General features: G+C 48.4%; 1 protein-coding gene across 1 annotated transcript in view; it reads right to left on the bottom strand.

Moving 5' to 3' along the window:
- The window catches only part of KCTD8 (potassium channel tetramerization domain containing 8), a 45,454-nt gene extending 36,144 nt beyond the window's left edge, over nucleotides 1-9,310 (bottom strand). The window contains exon 1 of the mRNA XM_081960091.1: nucleotides 8,304-9,310. Coding sequence (XP_081816217.1) covers nucleotides 8,304-9,216 — 913 coding nt within the window. The 5' untranslated portion in view covers nucleotides 9,217-9,310. The remainder of the gene's footprint in view (nucleotides 1-8,303) is intronic.
- Between the last annotated feature and the right edge of the window lie 7,784 nt (nucleotides 9,311-17,094).

Genomic DNA, 17,094 nt, shown 5'->3' on the forward strand with positions numbered 1-17,094 from the left:
GAATGGGGATTTTGCAGTATCCTTCCCCTGGAGTGGGGAGGGAATGGGGATTTTGCAGCATCCTTCCCCTGGAGTGTGGAGGGAGTGGGGATTTTACAGTATCCTTCCCCTGGAGTGGGGAGGGAATGGGGATGTTGCAGTATCCTTCCCCTGGAGTGGGGAGGGAATAGAGATTTTGCAGTATCCTTCCCCTGGAGTGGGGAGGGAATGGGGATTTTCCAGCATTGTTCCCCTGGAGTGGGGAGGGAATGGGGATTTTGCAGCATCCTTCCCCTGAAGTGGGGAGGGAATGGGGATTTTGCACCATCCTTCCCCTGGAGTGGGGAGGGAATGGGGATTTTGCAGCAACCTTCCCCTGAAGTGGGGAGGGAATGGGGATTTTGCAGCATCCTTCCCCTGAAGTGGGGAGGGAATGGGGATTTTGCAGCAACCTTCCCCTGGAGTATGGAGGGAGTGGGGATTTTACAGTATCCTTCTCTTAGAGTGGGGAAGGAATGAGGATTTTGCAGCATCCTTCCCCTGGAGTGTGGAGGGAGTGGGGATTTTACAGTATCCTTCTCTTAGCGTGGGGAGGGAATGGGGATTTTGCAGTATCCTTCCCCTGGAGTGGGGAGGGAATAGAGATTTTGCAGTATCCTTCCCCTGGAGTGGGGAGGGAATGGGGATTTTCCAGCATTGTTCCCCTGGAGTGGGGAGGGAATGGGGATTTTGCAGCATCCTTCCCCTGAAGTGGGGAGGGAATGGGGATTTTGCACCATCCTTCCCCTGGAGTGGGGAGGGAATGGGGATTTTGCAGCAACCTTCCCCTGAAGTGGGGAGGGAATGGGGATTTTGCAGCATCCTTCCCCTGAAGTGGGGAGGGAATGGGGATTTTGCAGCAACCTTCCCCTGGAGTATGGAGGGAGTGGGGATTTTACAGTATCCTTCTCTTAGAGTGGGGAAGGAATGAGGATTTTGCAGCATCCTTCCCCTGGAGTGTGGAGGGAGTGGGGATTTTACAGTATCCTTCTCTTAGCGTGGGGAGGGAATGGGGATTTTGCAGTATCCTTCCCCTGGAGTGGGGAGGGAATGAGGATTTTGCAGCATCCTTCCCCTGGAGTGTGGAGGGAGTGGGGATTTTACAGTATCCTTCTCTTAGAGTGGGGAGGGAATGAGGATTTTGCAGCATCCTTCCCCTGGAGTGGGGAGAGAATGGGGATTTTGCAGCATCCTTCCCCTGGAGTAGGGAGGAAATGAAGATTTTACAATATCCTTCCCCTGGAGTAGGGAGGAAATGAAGATTTTACAGTATCCTACCCCTGGAATGGGATGGGAATGGAGATTTTGTAGTATCCTGCCATGGCCCCAAGCCACAGCCACAGAACTGGTAGTGGAATTATTATTAGAAATAAAATGCAACATAGAAAATTATTTGCATGAAAATATAAGTTGGGATCGCTGAAATGCCCCCTTAAGAACCCATCAGAGAAAATAAATAAGCAAGGGCAACAACAGAAAGGAGGAAGGATGAGGAGGGAAAGGAAGAAAGGGTAAAGCAGAGGAAGTAAGGGAGGGGAATTAAGAGGAGGAGAGAGGGGAAGGAGGAGGGGGAAAAGAGAGGGGAAGGAGAAAGGAGGAAGTAAAGGAAGAAAGAAGAAGGCAGAGAAGGGAGGTTGAGGAGATAGAAGGAGCAAAAAACTTTTAAAACTTTAAGATTAAAAAAAAAGAACCAGTAGTAAAAAAAAATGAATTTCACCACTGGTTGGAACATATAAACATATGTGGTGGGATTGTGGTAGTGCACAAAAAAATACAGGAAATGGTGTTTAGAGAAATTAGAGCACTTTTGAATCTAAATTTAGAGATGTCACAGAGGAGTGCGTTACTGGTGGGAAAAAATGGGATATAAATTAAACAAAAAAGGAATTGATTGTAAATTCGATAATGGCAGCTAGATTAGTTAGGGGTGCGAGGGTCTTGTAACTTGACAGCTTTAAGACTTGCACACTTCAATGCCAGAGTTCCTGACTGGAGGAGGAATTCTAGGAGTTGAAGTCCACAAGTCTTAAAGCTGTCAAGATGAAGAGCAAGAGGAGGAATTCTGGGAGTTGAAGTTCACAAGTCTTAAAGCTGTGAAGTTTGAACACCCCTGGGTTTTTTTTTCTAAAGGGTTAAGGGTTCGAGGATCTTGTAACTTGACAGCTTTAAGACTTGCGTGCTTCAAATGCCAGAATTTCTGAGCCAACATTTTGGTTGCTAAGCAAGAACATTGTTAAGTGAGTTTCACCACATTTTACAAGTTGGCCATGCCCACCCAGTCACATGACTGTCAAGCCACTCCCACTCGGTCACATGGCCGGAAAGCCACTCCCACCTGGTCACATGGCTGGCAAGCCACTCCCACAAAGCAGGCCACACCTACAGAAGAGGTTCTAAAAAAAATTGAAACCCACCACCGGAAACAACAGAGCAACACAAAGTGCAACAACAACCGCCAACTGCGAATTTGCAATCTGAGACACCAGCTGGAAGGAAAACGGGATGGAGAGAGAGAGAGAAAGAAAGAAAGAAAGAGAAAAGAACAGCAAACTCAAGAGAAAGCAGGACTGCGCTGGGCAGCCTGCAGATCATAATTCTTCCAAATGTGATCGATATCTATATGCATCCGCTGGACTCTGGCCAGTTTTTAAAAATTGAATCTTTTTGTGGCTGCTTGCTTGCTCCACAGCTTCTGGAAATGACTGTTTCTGGCCGGCCTCGGCCGGCCTTTGAAAGCTATAAGAAGTGGCAGACCCACCTAGTACGTGGATGAAAGACCACCAGGAAATCCCACAGATGGGGATGGCTGAAAGAGGCGACAGAAAATAAATTCCAGAGGACTGCAAAGAAATCTGCAGGGGCTGCATCCTTGAAGAAATTTCTTCAGAAATATTATTCTTACATGAACACTGATGAAGCAGAAAATTCCAGTCCTTGTTTTTTCCATTAATATATAAGAGAAGGGAAGGGAAGGGAAGGGAAGGGAAGGGAAGGGAAGGGAAGGGAAGAGAAGAGAAGAGAAGAGAAGAGAAGAGAAGAGAAGAGAAGAGAAGAGAAGAGAAGAGAAGAGAAGAGAAGAGTTGGAAGAAACCTTAGAGGTCTTCTAGCCCAACCCCCTGCCTAGGCAGGAAACCCTATACCATTTCAGACTAATTGCTATCCAACATCTTCTTAAAGGCTTCCAGTGTTGGGGCATTCACAACTTCTGGAGGCAACTTCTGTTCCACTGATTCATTGTTCTAACTGTCAGGAAGTTTCTCCTCAGTTCTAAGTTGCTTCTCTCCTTGATTAGTTTCCAGCCGTTGCTTCTTGTTCTACCCTCAGGTGCCTTGGAGAATAGCTTGACTCCCTCTTTTTTGGGGCAGCCCCCCGAGATATTGGAACTCTGCTATCATGTCTCCCCTAGTCCTTCTTTCTATTAAGCTAGACATACCCAGTTCCTGCAACCGTTCTTCATATGTTTTTGTCTCCAGTCCCCTAATCCTCTTTGTTGCTCTTCTCTGCACTCTTTCTAGAGTCTCCACATCTTTTTTACATCGTGGCGACCAGAACTGAATGCAGTATTCCAAGTGTGGCCTTACCAAGGCATTATAAAGTGGTATTAACCCTTCACGTGATCTTGATTCTATCCCTCTGTTGATGCAGCCTAGAACTGTGTTGGCTTTTTTGCCAGCTGCCGCACACGGCTGGCTCCTATTTAAATGGTTCTCCACTAGGACTCCAAGATCCCTCTCATTTGATAGGAAGTGGCTGAAAAGATGGACAAATGAACTCCAGAAGAATGATTCCCCATTTAGGGAAAATTGTCAGAGGTGAGATTATCTGAATGCCAAGTCAGTTGAGTTATTTTTACTTTCTTTTCCCTTTTTTTTCTCTTTCCTTTTCCTTTTTCCTTTGGGATGGCACGGGGGGGGGGGGCGGGTTGGAGGGGAAATCCCTTGCAACTTCAATCATGTTTTTCTCCCTAATTCCAACAAGAGGTGGAGATCATTTCTCCAGTGTCACCTGACGGGGGGAGGGGGGAGAGGTACCCCATGGTGCCAGAAACTTATCTAGGCTGAAGTTGGTATTCCATAATGAGTATGGGCGCTTTATCGATGCCATGCACCGGATTAATCTTTCCCTTCCCTCATCTCGAGCTTACCAAGATGAGGTAGGGGTAGGGGTAGAGGAGAGGAGAGGAGAAGAGAAGAGAAGAGAAGAAGAGAAGATGGGAAAGAAACAGGTTCCTCACTTAAAAACTCTGATTCACTTAATAACGATGGCAAGAAAAGTAAAAAAGATGTGTCACTTGTCAACATCAATCTGGGGCTCCCTTCTGGTCATACATTGAGGATTGCCTGTACAGTGATACTTCCTCCCCTCCTCTTCCTCTTATTAATTCTGGAGCTTAGGTAAAATCGTTCCAAGGGTCTATTGGAAAATAAGATATTACTTTTCTCTCTCTCCCTCCTCCCCTCCCTCCCCCCTCTCTTTCTCTCTTTCTCTCTCTCTCCCCTCTCTGTCTCTTTCTCCCTCTTTCTCTCTTCTTCTCTCTCCCCCCCTTTCCCCCCTCTCTCCCTCTCTCTCTCCTTCTCTCTCCCCCATCCCCATCCCTTTCTCTCTCCTTCTCTTCCCCCCTCTCTCTTCCTCCCTTTCTCTTTTCCTCTCCCTCTCCCTCCCTCTTTCTCTCCTTCTCTCTTCCCCTCCCTCTCTTTCTCTCTCCTTCTCTCCCCCCTCTCTCCCGCTCCCTTTCTCTTTCTTTCCCTCTCTTTCTCCCTCTCTCCACTGAAATAGGCCCAGATGGAGTCTGTTTACTTTGCAATTCATGAGAAGGGAAGGAAGTGATCAAATATTAACCATCTTTCCATACTTCGAGCCTCCCCTCGCTTTCATCCTCTGCAAAGCCGCCCAACTCTCAAACGACACCACCCTGTAAATCTTAACAAGAGATGATTTTGGGAAAGCAGAAATTACAGATCAAATCAATTCGCCAACACCTTATGTTCTACTACCGTGTGCCGTTAAAACCTGGAAAGACTTCCCCCCCCCCTTGGATTTCATTGCTCCCGATGCAAAATGAAAGCAAGCAAATACACTTGTGCGTCTTTGCACACACCTTGAGTGCCGAAGAACCGAGTTCGTAATTTGCACCCCCATCGATGGAAGGAACCTGCATGTCAGCGAGGATCAAGTCAACATCACATCCAAGGGAAGAGTTCCTACTTTAGACTTCCAGAGGCAGCTGTTAGGGTAACAGCGTTGAAATATGCATATATCCCCAAAATAAGAAATATCAGGAGAAAAAAGAAGTGAGCCAGAAGCGAGAGAAAAGGCCAACCGTCTTCAATTATCTTCACAGACTTCAGAGGAGAATCAGAACTGCAGAAAAAAGCAATGTCTACCAATCTGCCTTCCACTGAGGACCTGCACACTGCACGAGTCAGAAAGAGGGCAGTGAAAATATCTACAGACCCCTCGCATCCTGGACATCAATGGTTGCAACTCCTACCCTAAAAGCGACGCTATAGGGCACTGCACACCACAACAACTAGACACAAGGAGTTTTTTCCCAAACACCATTACTCTGCTTAACAACTCATTCCCACAACACTGTCAAATTATTTACTAGGACTGTACTACTATTGTTCTTCTCATCCTTCCTAGTATCTACCTCTTCCTACTTATGACTATAACCATGTTGCTTGTATCTTTCAATTTATATTGTTTTATTTGTTTCCTAGTACGATTTGATTGCTTATTAGTAACCTATGGCTATCACTAAGTGTTGTATCTTATGATTCTTGATCAATGTATTTTATTCTCCTTATGTACACTGAGAGCATATGCACCAAAGACAAATCCCTTGTGTGTCCCATCACACCTGGCCAATAAAGAATTCTATTCTATTCTCCATTATTCTATTCTATTCTCCATTATTCTATTCTATCCTATTCTCCTCTATTCTATTCAGAATCCTATTCTATTCTCCATTATTCTATTCTCCTCTATTCTATTCTATTCAGAATCCTATTCTATTCTCCATTTTTCTATTCTATCCTATTCTCCTCTATTCTATTCTATTCAGAATCCTATTCTATTCTACATTATTCTATTCTATTCTCCTCTATTCTATTCTATTCTCCTCTATTCTATTCTATTCAGAATCCTATTCTATTCTCCATTATTCTATTCTATCCTATTCGCCTCTATTCTATTCTATTCAGAATCCTATTCTATTCTCCATTTTTCTATTCTATTCTATTCTCCTCTATTCTATTCTATTCTATACAGAATCCTATTTTATTCTACATTATTCTATTCTATTCTCCTCTATTCTATTCTATTTTATTCAGAATCCTATTCTATTCTCCATTATTTTATTCTATTCAGAATCCTATCTATTCTATTCCATTCAAGGTGGATTAATACTTCATCCCTCAAGTTTGAAAGACACCCCTCCTTTTATCTAGGACTTATTCCGTCCCCCCCAAATCTTTTTTTTAAAAAAAACATTGTTTGCGTTGATTCACTTCAACAACAAAACACATCACACTAAGTCTGGAGGAATCTTTCCTTTGTCTCCACACACACTGACCCAAATAAGAGGTCCGCTAGGCACAGCGCTAACTGGGTATATAGCCCTTTTCTACCCGAACAAATTTACCAAATTGGGGGTTCTGGAAAGGAAACACCACGGAAAACGATAACAAAGCTAAAAAAAACACCAGAAATTGAAAATGAAGGGTGGAACCTACAGTTTCAGAGACCACGCTCCAAAACTTCACTCGAGCCTGGATTTTATAAATTATCATGAGACCAGGGTGATGTCTCATTTTAATAAATGCTGCTCTTTGCTACTTGGGGTAAAGCTATTAATTTTATTTGCCCTAATGGTGGATTCTAATTAAACATTCCCAAAAGGTTTTCTCGGAAGAAAACTGGCATTGTGGAGGGTCTGGAAAATATGGCTCTGTGCCCAGGCTTTTGATTAGGGTTGGGGGTGGGGGGTTGAAGCCCCTTCTGAGTGTGTGTGTGTGTGTGTGTGTGTGCTGTGGTTGCCCAATTTTGCAGTCTTTTTGCCCTCTTCTCTTTACTGTTACGTTGTTTTATTGTTATTATTGGTTATTTTTTTCTTTCTGTTTTTACTTTGGGAAAGTGGATGGCAGGGAGGCTCCGTACAAATGTAATAAATAATAATAAAACTTTGGTGTTCAAAAGCCTGCAAGAAACTTTTTTAAAAAAATTAACTAGGGAAGTGAAGCAAACACCCTCCTGTGTCTGTTTAGAGGCCCTTCCTATTTGACTTTTCCAACTCCTGAGACAGCCTTTAAGTTTAAGGGGAAAAAACGAAAGGAACAGCAAACACTGTCCACCTGCTGGGAAGGAGGGAAGGAAGGGAAGAAAGGAAACAATTAAGAAAGGAAGGAGAGAGGGAGGGAGATGTAGAAAGGAAAGGAAGAAAAGGAATGGGGAGAGATCAAAAGAAAGAAGGAAAAAGAGGGTGTAAAGAAAGAAGGGAGGGAGGGAGGGAAGGAAGAGAAGGAAGAAAAAGTGAGGGAGAGAGCAAAAGAAAGGAAGGAAAAGGAGGGAGGGAAGGAAAGAAAAAAGAACAGGAAGGAAGGATGGGAGGAAGGGAAGGAAGGAAGGAAGGAAGGGAAGAAAGAAAAGAGGGAGGGAAGAAAGGAAGGAGAGAGTGAGAGGTATAGACAGGGAAGGAAGGAAAAAGGAGGGATAGATCAAAAGAAGGAAGGAAGGAAAAGGGAGGGAGGGATAAAAAGAGAAGGAAAGGAAAAAGAACAGGACAGAAGGACAGAAGGGAAAGAAGGAAAGAGAAAAGAGAAGGAGGGAGAGAAGGGAAGAAGGGAAGGAAGGAGAGAGGTGTAGACAGGGGAGGAAGGGAAAAGGAGGGAGAGATAAAAAGAAAAGAAGAAAGGAAAGAAGGAGAAAGGAAGGTACAGAAAGAGAAGGAAGGAAAAAAGGAAAAGGGAGAACAGGAAGGGAGGGAAGGAAGGAAAGAAAGAAAAGAGGGAGGGAATGAAGGAGAGAGAGTTGTACACAGGGGAGGAAGGAAAAAGGAGGGAGATAAAAAGGAAGGAGAAAGAGGGAGGGACAGAAAGAAGGAAGGAAAAGAACAGGACGGAAGGAAAGGAAGAAAGGAAAGAAAGAAAAGAGGGAGGGAAGGAAGGAGAGAGAGATGTAGACGGGGACCAAAGGAAAAAGGAGGGAGAGATCAAAAGAAAGAGGGAAGGACAGAAAGAGAAGGAAGGAAGGAAAAACAGCAACCAAGCCAGCCAGCTACTCACGGTAGAAGATGTACTCCGTGTAGCTACTCCAGATCTTATCCTCCCTGTACTGGTTGACGAAGGCGGCGGTGCCGGTGGAGTTGCAAGCCACCATGTGGAAGCCGCTCTCGGCCAGCCGGTCGAAGGCCTGCTCCAGGTAGGTGTACTTCAGGTAGAAGCGAGCCGTGTACTTCTCGGGCGGGCGGTCGGGGTCGCGGCTCTCGTTGAGCGTCTCGCCGAAGACCTCCTTGGCCAGGGCGATGCGGCCGCAGACCATGATCCGAGCCACCCGTCGGAACTTGGCGTCCGCCTGGTTGTCCCGCACCGACGTGTAGGAGCCCCGGTAGCCGACGGTGAGGAAGCCCGAGCGCCTCTCCCCGGCCCGCGACGGCGGAGCCACCGGCAACAAGTCCCCGCTGCCGGGCGAGGCGCTCTCCTCCAGGTCGCTCTGGCAGCCTTCGTCGTTAAGCGAGCCCTGCTTGGGCACCTTGGGGGAAAGCAGCTTGGCCAGGTCGGGCAGCTGGAAGTGCTCGGCCTCGCGGAGCAGCCGCTCCTTCTCCGGGAAGTGCTCGGGCAGGGCCAGCTGCTTGTCCCGCAGGTAATCCAGGACGTACCTGAAGAGGAAGCCGTCGCGGTCGATGAAGAAGCGGGCGCGGCTGTCCCGCGGCAGCTCCCGGGGCCCGCCGCCGCCGCCGCTCGGCCGCGACGGGGAGAACATCTGCGCCAAGGTGCTCTCGGCCACGCTGAGCAAGGTGGAGTGCCGGGTCACGTACACCTGGCCGCCCACGTTCAGCTCCACCACCTCGGGGAAGGCGCAGCCCGGCGGCGCGGCCCCCGCGGGGCACCCCGAGATCATCTCGCTGATGGGGAGGATGGTGGCGGGGTTGATGGGGGTGGGGGTCGCGCCGGGGCCGCCGCCCTCCTTCAGGGCCATGCCGGCCGCCAGAAGCCCCCCGACGGCCGCTGGCGTCCTCCGCGGCGATCCACGCGCGATGTCGATCTCCGCCACGCGCGGAAACACTTCGGCTCCGCTCCCGTTACTTTGGGGAGTGTGGGGGGAGGTCCTGAGCGGCTGGGACCCCCCGAGAAATTCTCTGGGGTTTCCTGACCGGCTGCTCGCCTCGGCGATGCGGCTAAGAAGAGTAAGGGTCTCCTTGCAGGAAAGGACTGCTTCTCCTCCTCCACGGGGCGCAGCAGCTGCCTCTTGGCAGACCCCACTGGCGGCTAATAAGGGTGGGGGGCTCCTGACCAGCCGGGACCCCCAAGAAAGTCCTCTCCCGAACCTCTGGGATCCTCCAGGCAGCTCCCTTCGGCGATGCGGCTAATAAGGGTGGGGGATCTTCTGACCGGCCTGGACCTCTTCCCCTCCCCCCGAGAAATTCTTCCGAACCTGTGGGGTCTCCTTCCTGGCTGCTCCCCTCGGCGATGCGGCTAATAAGGCTGGGGGTCTCTTAACCGGGCGAGACCCCTAGAAAGTCTTCTCCAGAACCTTTGGGGTCCTCCAGGCAGCTTCTCTCGGTGATGCGATTAAGGATGGGGGTCTCCTGACCGGCCCTCGGGACCCCCCGAGAAAGTCTCCAGAACCTGTGGGGTCTTCTTCCCAGCTGCTCCTCTCGGCGATGCGGCTAATAAGAGTGGGGGTCTCCTTGCAGGGAAGGACGCCTTCTCCTCCTCCTCCTCCTCCGCGGGGCGCGCAGCAGCAACAGCAGCCGCCTCTGGGCAGACCCCACTGGGGGGGGGCGTCTTCCCCTTCCCGCGGGGCGCCCCTCCAGAGGTGGGTCTGGGGGCGCCCGGTTGAAGATGGAGCTTCAGCCCCTTGCGGGACCTTCGGCCGCTGCAGGGCAGAAGCTGAGGCTTCTCCAGCTCGACCGGCCGCTGCCAAAGGCGAGCTGACGTCAAGCGCAGGCAGCAGACTAGAGCGGAGCGGCGGGGACCTTGCGCAGAGCCGCTTCGGGAAGGGCGGAAGAGGGGAGGGGGTGGGAGGGGACGGGACCTTCCGAGGACGCAAAATGGGAAGATCCCAGCGGCCGGGTCGCGAGAGAGGGGGGTGGGGGGAAGCTGAAAGGGCTCTGCCTCCAAAGCAGGCGGGGTGAGGGAGGGAAGAGGGGAAGCTTTGCAACTAGCGACGCTAGAACTTCCGCGCACCTAGCCAGAAAGAATAAGAACCAGGAAGGTGAGGTGGGGGAGCGGGCTCTCTCTCCAAAGCAGGCGAGGGGGCAGTGGGGGGAAAAAGGGGAAGGGGATAACTGCAACTAGCGATGCTAGAACTTCCGCGCACCTAGCCAGAAAGAATCAGGAAGGTGGGGGGGCTCTGCCTCCAAAGCAGGGGAGGGAGGGGGAGGGAGGGGGAGGGGGCAACTTTGCAACTAGCGATGCTAGAACTTCGCACCTAGCCAGAAAGAATAAGAACGGGAAAAGGGGGGGGGGAGAGAATGGGAGCGTTCGAATGGATTCGCATCCCAGTCCGCCCCTGCAAATCCTGAATCTCTCTTGTTGCCGGCGGGGATAAGAGGAAGAAGAAGAAGAAGAAGAAATAAAGTGAGGGAGGGGGTAGAGAAATCCATTGGCCAGCCCGGGATCCAACTGGCAGACTCTTTTTTGCGTTTCTGACAATGGGATTCCAGCAGCGCCAGAGAATGAAAAAAAAACGAGAGTCAGTGCAAAAGATGCGCGGGGCAGAGGCGATGCTAAAGGGATTGTCCCTTTGATTCCGAAGAGAGGGAGGGACGGAGAGAGGGGGGAGGGAGGAGGGAGGGAGGGAGAGGGAGAGAGAGAGAGAGAGAGAGAGAGAGAGAGAGAGAGAGGGAGAGGCGGCTCCTGCTTGCAGCTTCATAGCCAAGTGGTTCTTCTGCTGTGTCCGGAGGAGGGGGAGGGGGAGAGGAGGAGAAGAGGAGAAAGAGGAGGAGAAGAAGAGGAGGAGGAGGAGAGGAAGAGGAGAAGGGGAGGAGAAGAGAAGGAGGAGGAGAGGAAGAGGAGGAGAAGAGGAGGAGGAGAGGAAGAGGAGGAGAAGGGGAGGAGGAGAGGAGGAGAGGAAGAGGAGGAGGACAGGAAGAGGAGGAGAGGAAGAGGAGGAGAGGAGAAGGAGAGGAGGGGGAGAAACAGGAGGGGGAGAAGAAGAAGAGGAGGAGGAGAGGAAGAGGAGGGGGAGGAGAGGAGGGGGAGGAGAGGAGAAGAAGAGAACAAAGAAGAGGGGGAGAAGAAGAGGAGGAGGAGGAGAAGGGGAGGAGAGGAAGAGGAGAAGAGGAAGAGGGGGAGGAGGAGAGGAGGGGGAGGAGAGAGGGAGAAAGAGGAGATAGAGGAGGGGAGAAAGAGGAGGAGGAGGAGAAAGAGGAGAACTGTGAGATCCTTGGTGCTCTCTGGATTGGATTGATTGGATTTATATTTATATCTCTGATCTTGGTAGTTCTCTTTCAGATGTTTCACTATCCAACTAGGTAACATCAGCTGTGCTAGAAAGGAGTGGAGGAAGGAAGAGGAGGAGGAGGGGAAGAGGAGGGGGTGCGAGGTCTTTGATGTTCTCTGACCTTATTGGTTCTCTTGTAGATGTTACATTATCCAACTACATCCTTACCCAATTCCAGAAAAAGTTTTTAAAAAATACCCCAAACCCAAAACATCAGGATGACACAGCCAATAGTCCACTGCCTCCTGAACGGGGTCTGGAATTTGGCTTTTATTGTCTGTTATCAAAAGGGGGAAGGGTTAGATACAGATTTACAGAATTGGAAGGGACCTTGTAGGTTATCTAGTCCAAACCTCCCACCCACCCAAGCAGGAGACCCTACACCATTTCTGACCGAGGGCAGTCCAGTCTCTTCTTGAAAGTCTCAAGTGATGAAGCTCCCACAATTTCCAAAGGCAACTTCTGTTCCATCGGTTGATTGTTCTCCCTGTCAGAAAATGTCTCCTTATTTCCAGGTCGAATCTCTCCTTGATCAGTTTCTGTCCATTGTTCCTTGTTTGGCCTTCAGGTGCTTTGGGAAATAGATTGACCCAGTGGTGAAATTCACTTTTTTTTACTACCAGTTCTGTGAGTGTGGCTTGGTGGGTGTGGCAGGGAAAGGATACTGCAAAATCTCCATTCCCTCCCCACTCTGCGGCCAGCGAGAGGTGGTATTTTCCAGTTCTCCGAACTTCTCAACATTTCCACTACCTGTTCTCCAGAACCTGTCAGAACATGCTGAATTTCACCCCTGGCTTGACCCCCTCCTCTCTGTGGCAGCCCCTCAAATATTGGAAGACTGCTATCATGTCTCCTCTGGTCCTTCTTTTCATTAAACTAGACATACCCAGTTCCTGCAACTGTTCTTCGTATGTTTTAGCCTCCAGTCCCCTAATCATCTTGGTTGCTCTTCTCTGCACTCTTTCTAGAGTCTCCACATCTTTTTTATAGTGTGGAGAACAGTTAACCTCTGGAACAGAAGTTGACTTCAGAAGATTGTGAATGCTCCAACACTGGAAGTCTTTAAGAAGAAGTTGGATAGCAATTTGTCTGAAAAAGTATAGGGTCTCCTGCCTGAGCAGGAGGTTGGACTAGAAGACCTCCAAGAGTCCCTCCCAACTCTGTTATTTTGTTATAACTATTGGTCCTGGAGTTATGCAGTGCTATAACATTCAGGGGTTCAAACTGTAACAACAGGAGGAGATAGATTTCTGTCCTAAGGCTTTCAGAAGCATAGATTTCAACTCCCAGAATTCCTGTTCTGACCGAGGCTTCCCAAGAGCATGAAGCAAACTCCTTGTCCTGACAAAAACCCCTTTTATTAATTGACTGTGAATTCTGCTCCTTCACATCCAGCAAAGTCTTTCAAGGGAGGATTTATGGTCACAGACCTTCTCTGGCTTGGAGAGCTGCCAGGCTGATATCTGCAAAACTTGGCAAAGAGTCTCGGAGAGTCATGAACCAATCAAGCGAACTAATTGTCTCCTGCAAACTCCACTCCCCTGTCACTCCTCTTTTATTTCCTCTGGGAGGGGCCATTCATCGTCCATCTGTGGCCTTACTCCCAAGTCGACCACTGTTCTTTAGCTCTTCCCTTCATCTGGCCACTCTGCGCATGCGCACACTGGGAACAGGCTCCAGCTGTTCCTCTGCCTCACTGATGTCTGACTCCGAAGGCAGCTGATAACTGTCAGACGGCCCTGGCCCCCTCTCTGCCTCCGACACAGAGCCCTCATCAGAGCCTTCCCCAGACTCCAGGACTCGCCCAGGTTCCTCCCCCACCTCCTCACTGTCTGAATCTGCTGCCAGCTAGTCTGGCCACTGGTGGGCCACAACAAGAAGCTAGACAAAGACACACACACAAATACACAGAGTTGACTACCTTCACCCATAAGCAGTTCTCTAATATGCTTCAACAAAATTGAAACAAATTCTCCCCCCAAAAAAACCCCAAAGCAAAACAGAGTGATAATTAAACAAAAACAAGAGGTTCTCCTTGTAGATTCTCAATAGCTGATTTTTTTAATGATAATAATAATTGACCAGTCAGTAAATGGAACGGGACTATTGTATTTTTTTCCAGTGAAAATGTTCAGAAGAAATAAAAACATTCAATGAAACCCTTCCCCCCTCCTCACCCCAAGTCTTTGGACTTCAGTTGGGTCATTCTGTAGGAAGTTAAAACCCACCCCTCTGCTAGAAAACTGAAATATCCTGGGAGATATTGAGAAGGCAGAATATTATATTTCCCTGGATGTGAAAAGGGAGAAACATGTTTGTAAAGACAAAGTAGCTCCCTGTAGCTTTCTGCCCCACCCCATTTGCCAATGAGCCATAAAAGCCTGAGCTAGTCTACTTTACATAATAAAGGTAGGATTAGCCTTCTACAGAAACTCACCACATGGCATCTGGAAACTCGATCAAACTTGGACTCAAAGCACAGCCTAGAGAGTTGGCCCTGCATGACCCCATGGGAGTCTGACAACCAATCAGAATACATATCTTACACAGGAACAGGAAACAGAGAGGTGGAGGCCGAACAGAGTATAAAATCCCAGCAAGCCCCTTCTTCTCTCTCTTTTCTTCTTCACCCAACATCTGGAAGCATCTGATCCCCCTTTTCCGTTCAGGAGCTCAAGCCAGGTGATCCTGCCCACCATTAAACCATCTTTCCAAGCAGCCTCCATGTTTCCAGTGTCTTGGAGCTGAAGCCAGAAGGACATTCCTTGCCACACAACACCATCAAACCATCGTAGCTTAACTAGACTGTAAAATATTTCTCTTCTGTGCTCTGCCATCATTCTTTTTTTTTTTTTTTTTTGTAATAAAATTTTATTGGTTTTTCAAGATTTATAGGGAAAAGGGTAAATGGACAGGTATACAAATTTTGGCAGTTGCAAAGTGTGTGAGGCCCCCCTCCCTCCATACCCATAGTATACATTTAATATAATGCATTAGTATATAATTGATTACAGTCAGCATATTAGTTCTATTATTAAATTCAATCAAATTAAACATTACAGTATAAAATCCAAATATAATTCCATTTTCACTTTCGGTCAGTTTATAATAATATGATTTTCTTGTTTATTTTTGTGATCTGAGTCTTCTTGCTATTGCCCCATCTCCCTCCACTGGCAGAGCTCTGGCCCCTCCCGTGTCCTGCGTGTCCGTTGTGGTATCTGGTGGTTTCTCTAGGAATGTTTTATTTTTTTCCATAAAGGCCTGCGCCTCTATGGGTGAATTAATTCTAATTCTTGTCTCCTCCCAGAATATCAGCATACCTTCAGGCATCAACCATCTAAACCACACCCCTTTCTGGTATAATTTATTCGCTAATTGCAAATAATTTTTTCTTTTTTCTCTAATCTTCTTAGGGATCTGCTTCAGAATGGTTATCTCCATATCATGATATATCAATGCTTGCCCCCTTTGTACACCCAGAATTTCATCTCTTGTGCTTTTTCTAAGAAATTTAATATGAACCTCCCTGGGTACATTGTGTGTTCTAGCGTAAGCTGAATTCACTCTATAAACCAGATCTATATCCCACCCCATCTGTTGTTTTTCTTTGTGTGTGTAGTCAGCCAGAATGTTTGTCATGATGTCCCTTATATTTTCCCCATCTTCTTCTATAACATTTTGAAATCTAAGATAATAGGACATTCTCTCAAATTCTAATTTCATCTGTTGGATGTCAAGATCTTTGTTCCCTTTCTGCACAGCTTCCACCCCCCCACTCACCTCCTCCACCCCCCCTTCCACAAGATCCAGTCTCTGTGAGTTCTTATAAATTTGGGCTTGATTTTCTTTAATTTCATCTTTCATTTCCCTTAGCTGTTTCTTGATTTCCTCCTGGCCCTGTAAAATTTGTTGAAGCATTTGTTGAAAGTCCATCTCTATAGTCTTAGGTTGCATCAGTTCTGTTATCTTGGACTGTGTGGCTGGACTGGATGTTACAGATGTTGGAGCAGATGTGGCAAAGCCAGATTTCCCAGGAGGTGGTCTTTTGGATGCCATCCTTTATAACATTAGAAGTTCAGTCCATATATAAGATAAACAGTTAGAAAAGAGGGGTAGCCAGGTGAGGTCCGGGAGCAGAAGAACCAGGCAGAAGAGAATCTCTCTAATAAGTCTGGCAATAGATGAAAGGTTTCCCCTAGAAAGTTCAAAAAGACCAATCCACAAGAGATTCCTCTGGGAGACACGGAGACAAAGACCGGAAGCCTGAATTTTAAAGGTGGAGTCAGGTTTCACAGTTCATAAAGACAACGGAAGTGTGCCATCTTGCCCTGCCAGTTTTGGGCACAGAGGCATATCAAAGTTTTAAAAAGTTCCAAAGGTCCTCAAATCTCAGTAAATAGTGAAATTAAATTGCAAAGAAAATCATCCAACCTGGGTGAGGCTTCATTCGTTGGCTCTCCCCCCTCCTCCTTCCCCGGGGGCTGAGAGCAAGATTATTCCTCGCCGCTTATCCAAGGGGGGGGGAAACCCCCCTCCCTCCAGCCGCGCCTCCAGAATACTCCGAAAGTTATTTAAAGAAAGCTAACTAGTTCTTTGTGCAAAATAGGGCATGAAGAGAGAAGCAGCCTCACCGCACCGCAGCTGCTTCCTTCACTTGCTTCATTCTCCCGACGGCTTTAGCGAGGCGCGAAGCGCAGAAACGCGAGGCGCCCTCCGATCTAGCTCCCCGGTGCCTTGGGCGCGCGAGAGACCTCCCGCCGGCCGCCGCCGATGCAGGAGCTCCCCGCGATGCCGCCCCTCCGGCAGGACCCCTCTGAGGGGTGTCCTGTGCCCCCCAAGGAGTGGGGAAGCCCACCGGAGAGCCGGAGCGGGCAAAGAGCTGCCCGTCGCCGCTGCCGCCGGAACCGGAACTCCCTCTGCCATCATTCTTAATGCAATAAGGTATAAATTATTCCAGCTCCCATCTAATCCATGATTGAATACCCTTCTGCAGAAAATTATTGCTGACATCAACTATTCCTGTTTAAGAAAGTAGGTGCAAATATACCGCCTGCCCATAACTCCCGCTAACTTCAAGCAGCCACAGCAGTGGTTGTGGGTCTCTGCGTATGCATGTGTTTGCATATAATTGTCCCCCAATTTCCAGTGGCCTCCAGATGTGACGTTGGGTTTTATGGTCTAGCACATCTGGAAGATGTGAATCTTCCCGTCTGTGGAGATGTGAACTGGGATCCCAGTTGCAAAGGCTGGCTGGGAAGGTTGGACCATAAGGAAGGCAGAGCGCCAAAGAATGGAGGCCTTTGAACTCTGGTGCTGGAGAAGAAGACTCCTGCATTGAGTCCCTTGGACTGCAAGGCCATCCAACCGGTCAGTCCTAGAGGAGGTCAACCCTGACTGCTCTTTAGA

Source organism: Natrix helvetica, assembly GCF_964273705.1.
Source record: "Natrix helvetica genome assembly, chromosome: 7".
Lineage (NCBI taxonomy): Eukaryota > Metazoa > Chordata > Lepidosauria > Squamata > Natricidae > Natrix > Natrix helvetica.